General features: G+C 53.3%; 5 protein-coding genes across 5 annotated transcripts; 2 read left to right on the top strand and 3 right to left on the bottom strand.

The window, feature by feature from the left end:
- Positions 1-770: 770 nt before the first annotated feature.
- On the bottom strand, positions 771-6,676 carry BKA58DRAFT_378519 (uncharacterized protein). The gene has a single exon (XM_046169705.1). It carries the CDS (start codon positions 6,274-6,276, stop codon positions 991-993), a length of 5,286 nt encoding a protein of 1,761 aa, XP_046029872.1. The 5' UTR covers positions 6,277-6,676; the 3' UTR covers positions 771-990.
- A 58-nt stretch (positions 6,677-6,734) lies between these two features.
- BKA58DRAFT_378518 (peptidase S8/S53 domain-containing protein) lies at positions 6,735-9,857 on the top strand. The gene has a single exon (XM_046169704.1). It carries the CDS (start codon positions 7,150-7,152, stop codon positions 9,661-9,663), a length of 2,514 nt encoding a protein of 837 aa, XP_046029871.1. The 5' UTR covers positions 6,735-7,149; the 3' UTR covers positions 9,664-9,857.
- BKA58DRAFT_378517 (RNA 3'-terminal phosphate cyclase/enolpyruvate transferase) lies at positions 9,858-11,157 on the bottom strand. The gene has a single exon (XM_046169703.1). It carries the CDS (start codon positions 11,104-11,106, stop codon positions 9,892-9,894), a length of 1,215 nt encoding a protein of 404 aa, XP_046029870.1. The 5' UTR covers positions 11,107-11,157; the 3' UTR covers positions 9,858-9,891.
- Positions 11,158-11,217: 60 nt separating this feature from the next.
- Positions 11,218-13,207, top strand: BKA58DRAFT_378516 (RTC4-like domain-containing protein). The gene has a single exon (XM_046169702.1). The coding sequence runs from the start codon at positions 11,383-11,385 to the stop codon at positions 13,051-13,053; it is 1,671 nt and encodes a 556-aa protein (XP_046029869.1). The 5' UTR covers positions 11,218-11,382; the 3' UTR covers positions 13,054-13,207.
- Positions 13,208-15,481: 2,274 nt separating this feature from the next.
- On the bottom strand, positions 15,482-16,345 carry BKA58DRAFT_310112 (ADP-sugar diphosphatase; the record flags this gene model as incomplete). Its single annotated transcript, XM_046167280.1, has 1 exon — positions 15,482-16,345. The coding sequence occupies one exon, from the start codon at positions 16,343-16,345 to the stop codon at positions 15,482-15,484; it is 864 nt and encodes a 287-aa protein (XP_046029868.1).
- Between the last annotated feature and the right edge of the window lie 68 nt (positions 16,346-16,413).

Raw genomic sequence — 16,413 nt, 5'->3', positions numbered from 1 at the left:
AGGCAGAAGATGGGTTTCAAGTTAGAATTGTCTGGATGTGAGTATAGCGGTGAAGGGGTTTCGCGTTTTCGTCTTCGCGTTGTTGGTGAGAGAAAAGGTCGTCGAAGGTATCGTTGATATCCAAAACCACCATCATCTCGTCGATATCCAACTCCATATCCATAGCCATGTTCATCGTCTCATCTTCCTCTTCCTCTTCCTCTACCCGTGTTTCTCGTTCGAGATCCGCATTAAAGGGAAGAAGTTGAATAACTTCACCCGCCGTAAACACGTATTCGTAAATGCGCTTACGAATATCGCTAGGCAAGCTGAAGAAGGCCGAATCCGAAGAGTTTTGTATGTCGAAATCCAACATTTCTTGCGTGGGCTGGGCCTTTTTGGCTTCCTGATTGAGCATCTTGGGGGTGAAGCGGATTTTAGGTCGGGCTTTGAGAGACACGGTGCGTCTTGTTGGCAAGGCTGTCTCTTGTGTTCGCATGAAGGCTGGAGTGAACAGTGCAAGTTATCGGCAATGAAAGTTTTCGAAAGAGGTTGGTGTACTCGGCAGGCTTATTTTCGGATCATAAGAATGTTGCTGGGATGCGTGTCGTATTGCATCCGGCTTGTATATGCGCCTATTCACCAGCAGTGTCACATGCTCGAGGCGTACTACGGTTGAGATATTCGAACTTTGGTTCATTCTCATTGACGACCAATCGGAACGCCAGCTCACTGGCGATAAGTCGTAATTCCAGCTTTTTCACCGACGCACACGACACCTTGGAGGATACCGAAATACTGTATTAGAATATTGGATTGAGAAGAGAAAAGGACTCGCTATTCTAAAACTCGCTAAACACACCATGGTATACGCTGCGCCGTCATTATGTACCCTAGGCGGAAAGCCCGAACCAGTCATGGACCCAAATCGTAATCTCATTACCAATCCAATCCGCGTCTAACCAGACGAATGATCGCATCGAATCAGTCAATACAATCCCTCCTCACCCATTACTTCCAAATCTGCCACTTCTTCTTACGCTTCGGCAGCACGAAGCTTTCCTGGCTCATCTCCTGCTCCTGTCCGCTGAGACTGCCCTCGTCGTCGTCGGCGCTATCGAAGCTATCTTCATCTTCATACCTGCCTCCGCCGAGGTACTTTGCTCCTACTCCCGCACTGCCGTTGCGTTGTGGGTAGGCTGGGTAGGAAGAGGTACGGTCGTAACCGCCACGTTGTGGTTGTGCGGCGTAATCGGCACGTTGGACAGGTTTCTCAGTGTACTCTGGGTCGACAACTTGACGTGGTGCTGTGGCAGGATGCGTCTTGCCATCTCGACCACCGCTGGAGAAATAGTCACCGCCGGCCGTGTCTTGTCGCGCCTGGAGACCTTGTCCGTCTCGTGAGTAGGGTGAGTTTGGTCCGGCGCCGACGATTGCTGGATGTGGTGGGTATGATTCCCTCTTCACCTTCCTTTGTGTTTGTGCAGGTGTATGAGCGGCCACATGAGCATCATGCTCCCACTTCTTGTCGTGCGAGTGTTGGTTCAGAATACCACCCATAGATCTTCGCTGCACTTTTGGCTCTACCTCTGGCGAAGGTGCAGGGAGTTGCGACTTGTGAGACGAGTTATAGGTAGGCTGCTTGCGCGTGGAGGTGGAGCGGGATGGCATCGCGGTCGCTTGGGTCGCAGTCTGGGTAGCGGGAGGAGCTACCGGCATGCTGACGTGCCGTTTTCCGGCCGCGTTGTCCCAGGCAGCAGCTCTAGACGAGGTACCCGCAGCTGCATCCAAGCTTCGTCGTCCTTGACTTTCTGGGACGAAGTCACGGGGAATTCCATTCGTTTGGCTCGGAGCTACAATTGCAGCTGCATTAGCATGGAAGCCTGAACTAAGACGATTCTCACGGGCAGTGGGAACGGGAGCTGCAGGGCCGATGGCAGTGACAGGGGCAGGCTCAGAGCCACGCCTGTTCTGAGATCCCATACTCGGCATGACTATCCGAGGTCCGACCTTGTACCTTTGCTGCGTACGCTCTTCTTCCTCTTCACTAGACATCTCCCCAAGCTCACTTCCGCTTTCGCTGCCGGAGATGGAATTTCCATCATCGCCGATCGTCGCTTTGCGCTTGCCACCGAAAGAGCCAAAGAAACCACGGGATCTACCCCTTTCTTTTTCGACAACGCCCTCCTCAGGCTCAACATAGGTAAGTGCTGGCACGAGCAGTCTGTATGGCGTTGTGATACCGGCCGGGTCATGCTGTGACACCTCGACGTTGAGGCAGATGTCAAGACCACCCTCAAGGTTGACATATGGGCCATGGTGTCGCTCAGTCTTCTTGGTCAGTACGCTAGGTCGGCGATGGAAGGTGGAGGGTCGATCTTGAGACACACTGTGCCGGCTCAAGGGTGGTGTTGCAGTCTCAGACGTGTCAGGACGGGCGACATCTACTGACGCACGGCGACGGAAGAGCGATGTCAGAGAATTGCGTCGCGAACGAGTGGGTCTCTCTGGCTCTGATCGGTCGGGCGAGAATGAAGACTGTGGTTGGTGGTGACCGATCTGAATTTCATCGGCCGCGGCGTATGAAGGGTTGTTGCGATAAGACACAGGTGGTCCGCGGCCTCTTACCGAAGGTCTTCTCTGTTGACCACTGAGTCTTCTCACCAGCTGCCCTGGTGCAAAGTCTGACATTGTTCTCCCCATGCGCGGTCCGTTCGCAGGGGTCGTGGGTGGCGATGGCGTTCCTGGTGGCGAAGATCCTGGCTTGTACTCTCGAATGCTGCACCAGTTTCGGTGGGGTAGCAAATGTGTATTGTTCCTCTTCTTACCGTCGACGCCATGAGTGAAGAGGGGGATCATGTCTTCGTCTGTATCTGAATCGAGATGATGTATCTTGTTGCGCTTGTTGATGATATCTGCCATCACGTCCGGAGGCGGTGTGTTGACTATGGCGGAAGACACAACATTCGGCATATATCTGTGATCTTTATCCTTCGGAACGTTCAGCTTCTTGTTGCTGTAGAACTGTCCGACTGCCGCCAGATGAACGTCACCACCGAGTATAGTAACGCGCACAGACTTTGTCGAAGCAATATGTTGCAGCTCTTTGATGAACCAATTGCGTTCTTCTTTGTGGTGCTTGGCTGTCCAATGGTCGTCTAAGTCATCCAAGATCTCGACTCCTCCATCGAACTTGTTGACGAAGTTGCCTAGCATTCCCGCGCGACCAAGAGCCTTGAGAGGATCCATGAGCCTGCTCGTGAGAATGTTCTCGAGGAAGTTTAAGCGGGGGTAGGCAATGGGTACTCCAAGAAGAACAATCAAGTGCTTGGTCTCCCCCTTGATAATCTCATCCTCAAGACGATCGAAGATGATGTCGTAGGAGTCTTCGGTGAGGATCTCGTCACGCTGTCGCTCTGTACGACAGTCGAGACCGAGGAAGGCTACTTGACGACCTAGTTGCATGAAGACGCTTCGAGAGCGCTCTTTAATATACGGACCAGGGCTCTTTCCAAGTACCCATGATGGTTCGGTCTTGTCGGTTTCGGCGGGTACAGACTGGTGTTGGAAGAGCATGTAGTACTTGAAGGCAACAGCACCGACACCGGTGAATACTGGTGTTTGCATAAAGTGATGAGGGTATGATCCGAAGCCGTCGATGATGTCGTGGTCATCCCAGATATTGACCATTGGGATCTGTGAGTTGGCCATGCCAAACAAACCCTGTGAGAACCACATCGCATACCGATCGAGATAGAATTGTTCCAGCTCGTTCTGCATCTCCTCAGAGAATGGCTGATGGTGCTTGTGCATAGGATTCCTGTTTTCTGTCCATTGTCTGAACAAGGTCGTTTGCCTCATTGCAGCGTCGTTGTAAATCTGATCACCTCCACCGATCATCACATGGAATGGGCGGGTTTGGTGCGTGTTCAGTACATCGCGCCACATCGGGTCTGGACCACAGAACTCATTAGTTTCCACAGTGGCTGAGAAGCCGTTGCAGCTGTGGAACATGATGTTCATAGACTCTCCCTTGGCTGGGACCCAGAAGCCGATGGCAGGACCTTGGTTGATCTTGTAGGCAATGCGTGTCTGAGTACTACCAAGTTCGACCTCAATGTTGAAGCGCCAGAAGGTCACGCCTCGCTCAGCGTATAGGCGTATACCGGGGAAATCACGGACTTTGCCAAGCTTCTCGCCGTCCTTCTTGTGGATGCGGGTTGACTTAGAACCCGATCCATTTGTTGAGCTTCGCGTCATGGAGAACAAGCCAGTGTCGTCCTCGATGCGCGACAGATCCTCGTCCTCGGCGAGTTCGTCAACCGGTTTGACGTATAGCGCTTTGCCGGTACGCGACACTTTTATCTGGCCTTCGATGGGATCGACGTAGGATGGGTCCAGCTGGTCCTGACTGATCTCTTCCGGCGGAGGAGGAAGTATGTCCATTGGCTGCTTGAACAATCGCAACGTCGGCGGTTTGGAATACGAAGAAGAGGCGTCGACAGTAACAATCATGATACTGCCACGCCAAATCTCACGCTCACGTCCGGGAACGCTGCGATCTCTCCGTAGACCGGTGTAGCGTAAGAGCGGCCCACACTTGAGATACAGTGGCGGATTGAAAGCAGTCTGTATAGGAGTATCGTCGGCATAGCCATCATATGTTGGTTCCGCATGTCCGCTGGAACGCCTTCGTCGGGAGGCTTTGCTCTCTTCCCACCATGCCTTGTTGCCGCTGTTGGCTTTGGCTGGAGCGTCCAGATCTAGGTCATCTGCAGTGAGGAGACCAATCGGCGCACTTCTCCATTCCTCGAGCATAGGCGCGGGTGTGTAGGTCCTCTCCGGCTCGCTGTGATGGCGGGAGTAGCGATGTTTCTTCTCAGGATCGTGCTGCTCTAGGTCCGACTCAGATTCGGAGAACATGACGCTCTTGCGATTGGTCTGAGGGACTGGCGGGATAGGCGGTACCTGAACGGTCTGGGGAACGGGAGGGATCTTGCGTGGCAGGTGCTGAGTATCGTTCTCTCGTGGTGATCCTTTGTAGTCGATAGCGTTTTGCTGCATTTCCATCTGTGCAGCCATGAATCCTCGGCTGTCTCTTTTCCCCTGGCCCCTCTTGCTCTCCGAACGAGATACATCAGAGGGTGTCGAAGTATCGCGGACACCTACCAGGCCAAGTCCCGCGGGGTTGGCTACTGGCTTCCTGGGCATATTCTGCGAAGGCAGCATGCTACGATCGCTATAGCTGCCAGATTTCCGTGAACCCGCTGGTTCCTTTCCCTTCAAGCTGCTACTTCGCGGTACAGCAGCATCAGTATGAGGTACCGGCTGGTAGGCCATGGGAACAACCTGAGCCTTCTGCATGGGCACATGCTGAACGGACTGAACTGCGCCACCTTGCGCATCCGAGGGGTGCCATGGGTCGCTAAGGTCATAGGCATAGCCGTCGTCTGATTCCAGGTCGCTCATGGGCGGCGACATGGGTGGGGACATTGGCGGGGACATAGTTTTATCCTGGAATGGCATGGACACCTGGCGCCTGCCGTTGTTGGTCGGGGCAGAAGCGCTGGATGACTTCTCCGGTATGGGCACAGACACGACGCGTTGCTTTTGCGCACGTCTTTCTCGCATCTCCGCCTCAGCCTTCTCTTGCGCGGCCAGTTCTGCCTCGAGTATCCGTGCTCTTCTCTCTTCTTTGCTGATATCGTCTAGCTTCCCCTCCAACTTTTGCAGGGGCGATCGGTCGGGCACAGAGGGTCTGCGCTGAGAGCCGCGTCGCTGGACGGTCCCCGCCAATGGTTCGGCTGGCGCATAGGGTGGTGACCGCAGCTCGTACAGTCTGTTGGCTGCTGTCTGTATAGTCGCCTGTTGTCTGCTCGGGTTCAATTGGATGGCTGGGTCGCGCGATCGGCCAGAGCTTGAGCGCGCGGGCACTTTGACCCCTCTGGCATACGGGTCTCTGTATGAGGAGGGCGGCGCACGAGGTACTTCTGGGGCAGCTGGCACGGATTCGCTCGTTGCGCCTGTTGTCGGGGGCGGTATGTGCCTGCTCTGCCGCCGCCTCTGCCCGCTGCCAATGGTGACATTGCCGTTCAAGGGCACAGTTGCGACAGGGCGCGCAGTGTTGCTGGATACGTTGTTGGACATGTCGGGCTCTAGTGGGGATGCGCCTGCGGGTTGTGCATCAGCTGGGCGGCGGTAGGATTTGCGCTTCTGGGGATTGCTGTCTGGAACTTCAAGTAGAGTAGGATTGACGGCCCGCGATTCGAAGGAGCCGCTGTTCCTATTGTTTTCCATGATGCGACGAGATCATGGGATCGGTAATGGTTACGGTGAAGCAAGCGGGGCGTGTCACCGTCCTGTGGGAGATGGGACGACACTAGGTCGGGCGCATCTATGTAGCTAGGTTACACTATCACATCCGGTCTTAGATACACGTCTCAATTGCAGTCCTGCGTGGCGGTAGCTACCTAAGAATGTCGGGTGCGGAGATGCGGCGGAGGTGTGCTGGGGTGCAATATGCGGTAGCGAAGATGGACGGCGCAATGACAACGATGTGTCGCGGGAAAACGAAGAGATGCTAAGTGCAAGGACATAGGAAGAGCGGTACGGATGCAGGGTCGAGGCAGTTATCCATGGCCAGCACATATCACAGAATGGTGGTGGCGGGCGCGGTAGAGGAGGCTGGGGCTCGACGGCAAGATCTTGGACAGACAGGCATCCTCCACACGGCGACCGGCAAGGCAAGGGCGGCGGCCACTAGGGCCACAAGGGGAAGGCGTCTCGGGGGTCTCAATACAGGCACCTGCATGCGAAGAAGCCAGAGAAGTGTCAAACATCAACGTTTCAGTCGCCGACTTCCTCGACTCGACGCCCCAGGTGCTTTCTTCCTCTTCTTTCACACTACGCCTGTATTGTTCCACCCGGCGCACTGCACTCAGCGCGCGCATAGGCATTTGGTCCATCTAATACCCTGTCGTCGTAATCAGTCTCCTCAATAAGCTCAATACCACTACCCTTTCGACTCGCCGCCCGCGGTATCCTCACCACCCACCTACGCATACTCTTTCCGCACGCGGCACGGTCGCCTGCTGCCACGTCACGCCCTACGACCCTACACGATACATGACCGCAGCCGGCTGCATATAATACCCTTTCGGCGCCTCCGCCATGCGCATTCACTTTTGGAGCCTGCTGACCGCGGCCACACTTGCTACTGCGGGAAAGCACCTCCCACCCCGCAACTACTCGAGCCACGACTATTATGCCATCCACATCTCCCCCTCCGCATCGCCCTCAGACCTCGCCGCGCATCTCGGTCTGACGTATGAGGGCCCCTTCGGCACACTCGAAGACCACCATGTCTTCAAGGCTCCCAAGCACGAGAACGACATCGTAGACGACGCACAGCAAGAACTGAAGAGGCGGCGGCGGAAACGAGAAGTCGGCCCCGAGTATCATCCTCTTGACAGCGTCCACTTCACTCAAAAGCAAAAGATCAAGGCGCGGCACTGGAAGCGCAGCGTCATCCCAGAACTGCCGGAACGGGGGCCCCCTGTTACGGATGCCATCAAAGCTCAGCGGGAAGTAGCGAGCCAGCTGCAAATCAAGGACCCCATCTTCGAGGAGCAATGGCACATCTTCAATGTCAAGACGCCCGGGAACGACATCAACGTCACCGGTGTGTGGCTGCAGAACATCACCGGCGAAGGCGTTACCGCATGCGTTGTCGACGATGGCCTGGACTACACCAGCAACGACCTCAAAGACAACTTCTTCGCTGCAGGCTCCCACGATTACAACGACCACGAAGACCTCCCCACCCCGAAGCTCTCCGACGACCGACACGGCACACGATGCGCTGGAGAAATCGCCGCCGGAAGGAACGACGCCTGTGGTGTCGGACTTGCCTACGACGCGAAGATCTCGGGCGTGCGCATCCTTTCGGGCGACATTACAGATCTCGACGAGGCACTCGCAATAAACTTCGAGATGCAGCAGAACGACATCTACTCGTGTTCGTGGGGCCCACCTGACGATGGTAAGACCATGCAAGCTCCAGGCATCCTCATTGAGAAGGCCATGGTCACTGCTGTTCAAAAGGGCCGTGGCGGAAAGGGATCCATCTACGTCTTCGCCGCAGGCAATGGTGCTGCGAGCGACGACAACTGCAACTTCGACGGTTACACCAACAGCATCTACAGTATCACCGTCGGCGCCATCGATCAGAACAACGGGCACCCATACTACTCTGAGGCCTGCTCCGCACAGTTGGTTGTAACATACAGCAGCGGCGGCGGCGATGCCATCCACACAACAGACGTTGGCGCAAACAAGTGCACTAGCCAGCACGGAGGCACATCGGCTGCCGGACCCATTGGCGTAGGAGTATTTGCTCTTGCGCTTCAGGCCCGTCCTGAGTTGACATGGCGCGACATGCAATGGCTCGCCGTCATGACAGCTGTTCCTTTCGACACGCCCAGCGACTGGACCAAGACCTCGATCGATCGCATGTTCAGCCATCAATTCGGATACGGAAAGCTCGATGCCTACGCCATTGTAGAGAAGGCAAAGGAGTGGGAGCTCGTCAAGCCCCAAGCATGGTTCTACTCGCCCTGGATGCACGTAAAGAAGGCGATCCCCGAAGGCAATCAGGGCCTCGCCAGTGTCTTTGAAGTCAAGGAAGACATGCTCAAGAAAGCCAACTTTGCTCGTGTTGAGCATATCACGCTCACCATGAACGTAGAGCACGAGCGCCGCGGCGATCTCAGTGTCGAACTCCGATCTCCAAGCGGCATGGTTTCGCACCTCTCCACCGCACGCCGCGATGACGAAGCGCCATACGGCTACATTGACTGGACCTTCATGTCCGTCGCCCACTGGGGTGAAAACGCCATTGGAAACTGGACCGTCATAGTCAAAGACGTCAAATCCGGCAACATGAAGACGGGCACCTTTACCGACTGGAAGCTCCGCCTCTGGGGCGAATGCATCGACGCCTCCAAAGCCAAACTCCGCCCCATCCCCGACGAGCACGACGATGACGATCACGATAAGATTGATGATCATCCGGCGCATACTACTAGTATTGCCATACCCAGTGGTACCGCACCTACCATGACATCTATCCCCGACGACCACCCCGATCGTCCCGTAAACCAGAAGCCCTCTCAGACACCAGCTAACAGCGGTGTGCAGACGACGACTCCGGCTACTGCGAGTGCCAGTGCCACGGCGTCTGCTGGTCCATCTGAAAACTTCCTACCCAACCCCTTCCCCACTTTCGGCGTGTCGAAGCGCACCCAAATCTGGATATACGGCGCTCTCGCCCTGATTATTGTTTTCATGGCTGGTCTCGGTACCTATTTCTTCATCGCTAGGCGCAAGCGTATGAAGGACTCGCGCGACGCATATGAGTTCGAAGTCCTCGACGACAACGAAGATAGAGACGATGCGGGCTTGCTTTCTGGTGCTGCCGGCAGGAAGAAGCGGGCGAAGCGGGGTGGAGAGTTGTATGATGCTTTTGCCGGCGAGTCTGATGAAGACTTGCTGAGTGATGACGAGGGCAGTGAAGGCCCGTATCGGGACCAGGATAGGTTTAACGAGAAGTACGCTCAGGATCAGGATGAGGACAGCGATGAGGACAGCGGTAGTGGAGCGAGCTCGGCGGGAAAGAGGCAGTAGGAACGTCTCCATCGTTAGCATTGGCTTTTTTGTACAGTGGTTTTATGCCAATCAGATCATTGGGTGGCGTCTCTTCTTTGCTTAGACAAGTATCTACCTGGTTGTCTCTCGGTGACGCCCACACGAAGTACATGCACTACGAGAAGTAGTATCATCAGACCAAGATAGATTATGAGAAATTGGGGGTATCATATTTGCGCTCATAACTTTTTCCCAAACTGAAGAAATCTAAGCCACCTTTCGTCCCACATTGCCTACTCCCCTTCCTACAACACTAACGACGATTTCTTCCCTCTCGCCTCCTGCCTCCCTGAAGCCCCATGCGCTACCGCCGAACACCTTGGAGTCACGCGCGAGTTGTATGATTTCCTCGCTGCCCAGTATATCCTTGCCCAGCGCCACTCTACCCACATCCTCACTGCCCATAGCCATGAGCATGAGAACAGTAGGTGCCGCGACATTCTCTACACATCCTCCCTGCGATATCTTCTCGAGAAGCTGGTATGCGCACTGCTTGCCGATTTCGTCTGCAGGTACGCCACCGTCGGGTGGTGAGCAAACGTCTGCGGAGTATATACATCCCGTGCTGGTTTCCGCCACGAGACTGATTCCGAAACCCACGGCGCCCTTCACTTTTCCGCTGGAGTGGCCTTTGGCGTTTGTAGGTATTAAGGGCGCGGCGCTTGCGTCGGAGAAGATGTAGGTATCTGGGACGAATTTGTTGAGGATCCCTCGCGCGGTGAAGGTCATGCGCTCGTTGTTGCTCTTCGGGACTTCGACGCAGTATGCTACACCTCTTATCTTCTTGACTCGTCCGGGGTTCAGCAGGTGGAGTGTCTTGGGAAGGCGGACTTGGTGGTTGAATACCAGCTGTACCTCGCCGCCTGCGCCTTTGCCTCCTGCGGGGGCGGAAGAGCGTTTGAGGATGCGCAATTCCATGTTTCGCTCGATTGCGAAGTTTTTGTACAGAGGGAGGATTGCTGTGCGTACGGTGTCGGCGGAGACGTCGCCGGCGATTGTGGAGGCTGTTACGCAGCCTTCGCCGTGGAAGACAACGTTCATGTTTCCCTTGCTGAAGGGTGCGAGAACACATAGTGGGATCAGCCACCAGCTTACGCCCCTCTTTCTGCACTCTGCTGGTATCTCGTGTCTGATTACGCCGCCGCTGGCTCCTAGGCCCTCGGCACTTCCGGTGATGAGACCCGGTCTGTAGACTAATGTCGTACCCGTCATGCTGAACTGAACCTGCGAGCCGTTCGTCACCGAATCGAGCAGTCGGATGAAGTTTGTCTCATGGCGTGTTAGACCGGGTGTGGTCGAAGAAGAGCGAATTTGCGAGATGCGAACGGGTCGGCCGGTGAGGGTTGCCAGGAGGAGGCGCGAGATCATGTGCCGATGACCAGTGAAGTTCAAGGGCTGCTGGAGCGCTTCGTCTAGAGCCATTGTGAGGGTATGCTGGGGGTTTGGTGTTGTTTGGGAGGGTTTGCGACCAAGTTGGCAAGTTCTGGTAACTTTTTTTGGCGGAGCTCGGGCGGTATCGATAAGACGGACTAGCGCGAACGCGGTGTTCGCGTTGGGTGGAACGCCGGAAGGCGCGTTGCTGCATGATCTCGAGTCCGTCTCGGGAAGACTATACATTCACGTGCGCCGACATCGCATTGCCTCGAGGACGCATTGTATCTTTTCCTTTCGTTCAGTTTCCTTCATCGATGCGCGGCAATGGTATACCTGACGAAGCAGGCGCCGAAATTGTTAAGAAACATTGGTGGAAAGCGGCATGCTGGCGAGGACGATCATGAAGAACCGACGCCCAAGAGACAGGCGAAAGACGACACGTCATCTACAAATCAGCAGGAAGAAATCGATATCAATGCCGAGCCCGTATCCTCCTCCGATGAATCGCATCCTCCCCCACCTCAACCGGTCCAACCCTCAAAACCCACTATACCTACGTCGAAGATTACCGAGGATACAGTACTGAGAAGGCCTCAAAAGAAGACTGTCAAAAAGAATATAGAAGTGATACGTGCGCCTACGAGAGGGACGTATCAGAGCGGTCAAGCGCATAAAGCCACGACAATATTCGACGATTCTAAAGAAAATACTCCGGCCTCGTCTGCAGGGTCAGTCAGCAGCGGTCCCATCAAGTGGGATATGGAGTATGAGTCACAAAAGAATGACAAGAACGGCAAAGGCTATGGCTCGAAAATCAAGAATATACACGCAGCATCACCTGCGAAGAAGTTTGGGAAGGCAGCGGTAAGGACTGGTGCGCAAGCCTTTGGAACAAAGAGTAAATTGCGGAGTGGCCTATCACAAGCTGGTGACGAGAGCGATGCAAGTTCCATTGGTATAGACGACGAGGAGCTCTTTGCGCTGCCAAAAGACTGCGACAGACCACAAAACAATATCGATGGACTGCGTAGACCAGAAAAGAAGGCGAAAGACATAAAAACCGAAGGCGGTGATGCTACACCCAAGATAATCGAAGGCGAAGAGCTGGACAAGGAACTAGGAATCACTTCAATGAGCCCCAAGTCACTGAAAAAAGCAGAAAAGGCAGCCAGAACCGCCCAACTCCTTGATCAACTCAACAGCTGGAAGGAAAATCAGGAACCACCTTCCTCACAGCCAGACTCCAGCGCACCGCAAGAAGCCCTCGACGACATTAGCAGTTACATTGGGAAGCTTCCACAGGTAGAGGAGGAAGGCTCACGATGCACATTATGTTCGAAGCCAGTCGAGCAGGACGAATACTGGAACTTCTGGAAAGGAAAGGACAAGACTGTGAGAAACAAGTCTGCGTTCTGCCATGCGCACAAGAAGAAGTCAGCACAGAAGAAATACACACAGAAAGGGTACCCGGATATCGACTGGAAATCGCTTCCGAGACGGATACGCAGGAACAAGACGACTCTGTTACAGATACTCAACAACGAACGGTCCAGTATACACAGGGATCGTTACGAACCGTTGGCACTGACTGGAAAGGCAGCCGCCGTACCCTCGAGACGAACAGATCTGGCTGAAGATGTACAAGAGGAACTGGAGTCGTATGCTCTTGACGAAAAGGCCGCTTACCCCGGTTACTATGGTCCCCACGGCCGTCGCGTCATCACAGAAAGCGTCATGGATACTCTCAAGGTCGAGATGAAGAACTGCAAGGATCGCGTCGTGCAAGGATCGGGTATTGCGGCCTTTGTACAAGCCGTCATGGTACCTGAGGTAGCGATCCTGCTCATCATGGACGACTGTTCAGTGGGCAGGGAAGAGGCGGATGAGATTAGGGAGAAGACATACGATATGGGCCTCCTACTGAATGAGGAAATTGAAGACGAGCTCGAAAGACAAGATGACAGTGACGACGAGAACGAGTATCAGTACAAGTGATGGAGCGAGCAATTGCGGGTGTTTACTACGTTTGTCACGGCCGTTGTTTCTTTGGCTTCGGCCACATTCTTTTTGTACTCTGCGTTTTCTGTCGGCTTTGGCCACATATCGGTGCGCATTTTGATACCCAAATACTATTTCTACGCCTCTTTCATCGCGTGCAGTTGTTCCTATTGTTTCTCTGCAGTGAGCATTTGCTCGCTACATGTTGACTACGCTACTTCACCAGTCTGTGGGGGTTGTCGGTATAGTATACAGACCCGGGTATCCCGCTAATTGTCTAGCTTACCGTCCCATCGTGTCCATCACGCCTTCCTAAGATCACGCAAACGCGGTCCTCTTGGCACTGCGTCTATAACAACACCATTTCCTTGCCCATAGAACTCATTCCCCATCTACTGCCTTTGCATTATTCCAAAAAGGAACCTCGTCAAGGCTATGTGGCCTGGCCTCAAAAACTATTACATTCTGGACTATGTCCACGTCCCTTTTCTATTGTTCAAAACACGATCGACAGATTTCTATGCGCATACATCTCCAAAAGCGCCTTCAGAGCAGCCCATGATCCGTGGATTTCGGACCCCTCGATCGACCCCAAACTTACGCTTATTCTTGCCATGTCCGCCGTCGTGGACCCGGCTCACGATATTCAAGTTTCTGTTGCCTCTTCTCTCCATTGTTCTTGCAAGAATACGAAAAGCCTTCCGTGTTACCAAAAAGTGGTCATAAACAAAATCATGGCCTTTCCCAAAATTCACGTACAAGAAATAGATGTCTGTTCCTCGTGCTTTCCCTTCGCCGGGAATATTTCCACAAACCAATTGCAAGCACCTATATGTGCCAGAACGACGAGTATGGAAGCATATGCGATTCCACATTCTCAAAAGATACATTCAAGATCTACATGACCGTCGCTCTACTTCTCATGATACCCATGTGAAACGAGAAGACTGGCTAGAGTATCTGATGATCAAGAGTTTGCGGCAACTTAGGTTGTGCATCGCTGAGTATGAAAAATGGCTACATACACCACCATGGCGATGCTTTGTGCTAGTGGACATGGGTTTAAATATTACCACTGGCATACCCGTCTTCATTCTTCCATTACTCAACTTTTTACACCAAAATGAAAAACTGGAGAAGAGGAAGATATGGCTTGCTTCAAAAAGACGCAAACTAGGTCATCATGTCTTTTCGCTGTCTGCCTGTCGCGGACTACCACAGAAGAGACATACGAAGTTATGTTGGAGAGCTGTACTTCAAACGCGCTGACGTATACATCATGGCCGCCTTCGGATCTTTGAGCTTGTGTGTCTAGGATGTCTGCTGCATCCTGTTCGTATCACAAAAGAGTCACAAAAAACTCGTTTTTGTTAAAACTTGCATCTGATGCAGACATGACGGCTTCTCTTCTCAAAAGTCCGAGCATGATGGTCCATACCAAATACATCGCTTTTGGAAACTTCAAAGACATGTAGCAGAGCACATAGTATTCAAAAGCCTGCAAGTTTGGATCATGCGTTGAGGGTGCGCCTCTGCCGTGTACATAGCTTCGAGATTTCTTGCACCCCTCTTCTCCTTTACTGTACATGTCCCTCCGCATCCCCCCCCCCCCCCCCCAAAAAAAAAGTCAGACGTCCGTCGTCCATGTTCTGTTCTGAGAATCGCGGTGCAGATATCTCGTGTTCAACCTGCGATCACGGGATACCTTTCCAAAACATTCGGGGAGTAGCCTCATGGAGTTGGAGATGGCAACCTCGATATAGATAAGAATTTCTTTGCGACATGATCATGATACGGGTGATTTAGCAGCGGCTGGACACTGTGCGAATGGTCTAGCTCAAGGCGATAGCAAATGGGCGCATATGAAATCCCTTCACACGGGTTTTCCTCTTTCTTAGCTCGATACTACGGTTTTGTACTGAAATTCAACTACGCTCCTAGGGGTAGCTACAATTTGTTGCATTGTCCGAAGAGCATTTCAGCGCAAGAGCCTACATTACTTTAGCAAGTTTGTACTTAGTATGATTTAATAGTGTATATGCGCCACGGGTCATAAGGCTCGAGCTCTGCAAATTTTGAGCGCCTCGAATTCCATTGAAAACCTGTCGTCATACTTCGTAACGCGTGTATTCAGCTCGCGGAAATTAGAGTCGCGATCATCACCCGTTACACCGACACACATGCTGCGCAACGGCCAATGAAACTACTGGCCGCTACATCATCAACACCTCAACTGAGGTGTGCAGCTCCCCGCACTATCTACCAGACGGGTCCTGTGCTTACCAATGCTCTAGCGTAATTCCAACGAAAGGCTGGGGACCAACTGGGCCGGCTAGTAGCGACTCTTGAAACGAAAAACGGGGCGAAAGTACTCCAAAAGGCCTTGGAACTTAGAAGTCGGTGGGGATATCTTTTCCTCGGCGAGTCATCCTTGTGTTCGACCTATTCGAATTTGCTGTAACCGCTCCTCAATTTTACCAGCCCTATTCAGTCCTTCGTACAGCGCCCAGGCACACAGCGTCTTAGCATCTCTTGCGCCTTCTTTCCAGAGCACTTCGTAATCGCGGACGCGCAAAGTGATCAACTCGTCCTTCGCGCGTTCGCCCGTCAATTTGCCCTTTAGAGCCTCGATCTCCTTCCGGTCCAGATCTTTCTCCCACAATAGCAGCGGGATGTACTCATCGAGATTTGCAGGGCTCATATACAAAGCTGGCTGGAGATGCTCCTTTGTTTGAGCCTGCTCAAGAGCCATTGCGGTCAGGTCGATCAACTCCTCTCCCTTGACCTGCAGGCTCGTCTCTTCTTGGATTTCCTCCATCGCTTTCCCAATCACATCGCCAGACTTGTCGTCTAGCATTCCTGCAGGGATCTCAAGAAAAGCAGTGCTACATGCGCCGATTCGTGGTTGCTCTGTGAGAATGACATATCGCTCGTTCCTATTGTCTTTCGGTCGTAGTATCATCAGAACAGCTACACTTCCACCGCGCAAGAAGATGACCCGTTCCAGAACTGTATCACCACTCTTCATCAAGGCTTCAATCGTCATGAAGCCTATCTTGCCGTTCGCAAAGACGGTGACGCTGTGTATATTCACGCCCTCAAGGCGCCATGGGTCCTTCTCAAACGTGTGTCCAGAAGTTGTTTGCACCTTAAGATTCTTTTTGAGTGTTTCCAACCAGTTCTTGAACGCTGGAAATCCAAGCAGCTTCTTTTCGTCGAGAGTGTGGCCGTCTGCAACTGTGACAGGTATAGCAGGCTCCCAGGCTGACAGCTGGAAAGTGGAGGGCATCTCTACCCGTTGTTTGAGATGATGCGGAACGAATAAACGATGTGAAGAATGATAGATGCAACGAGAAG

This window comes from Alternaria rosae (assembly GCF_020736505.1).
Source record: "Alternaria rosae strain MPI-PUGE-AT-0040 chromosome Unknown BKA58scaffold_2, whole genome shotgun sequence".
NCBI classification, from domain to species: domain Eukaryota; kingdom Fungi; phylum Ascomycota; class Dothideomycetes; order Pleosporales; family Pleosporaceae; genus Alternaria; species Alternaria rosae.
This window is presented reverse-complemented; position numbering and strand designations above follow the sequence as displayed.

Excerpts from the sequence above, each read along its gene's own strand:
- BKA58DRAFT_378519 (XM_046169705.1), bottom strand. The coding sequence starts at position 6,276 with ATGGAAAACAATAGGAACAGCGGCTCCTTCGAATCGCGGGCCGTCAAT.
- BKA58DRAFT_378518 (XM_046169704.1), top strand. The coding sequence starts at position 7,150 with ATGCGCATTCACTTTTGGAGCCTGCTGACCGCGGCCACACTTGCTACT.
- BKA58DRAFT_378517 (XM_046169703.1), bottom strand. The coding sequence starts at position 11,106 with ATGGCTCTAGACGAAGCGCTCCAGCAGCCCTTGAACTTCACTGGTCAT.
- BKA58DRAFT_378516 (XM_046169702.1), top strand. The coding sequence starts at position 11,383 with ATGGTATACCTGACGAAGCAGGCGCCGAAATTGTTAAGAAACATTGGT.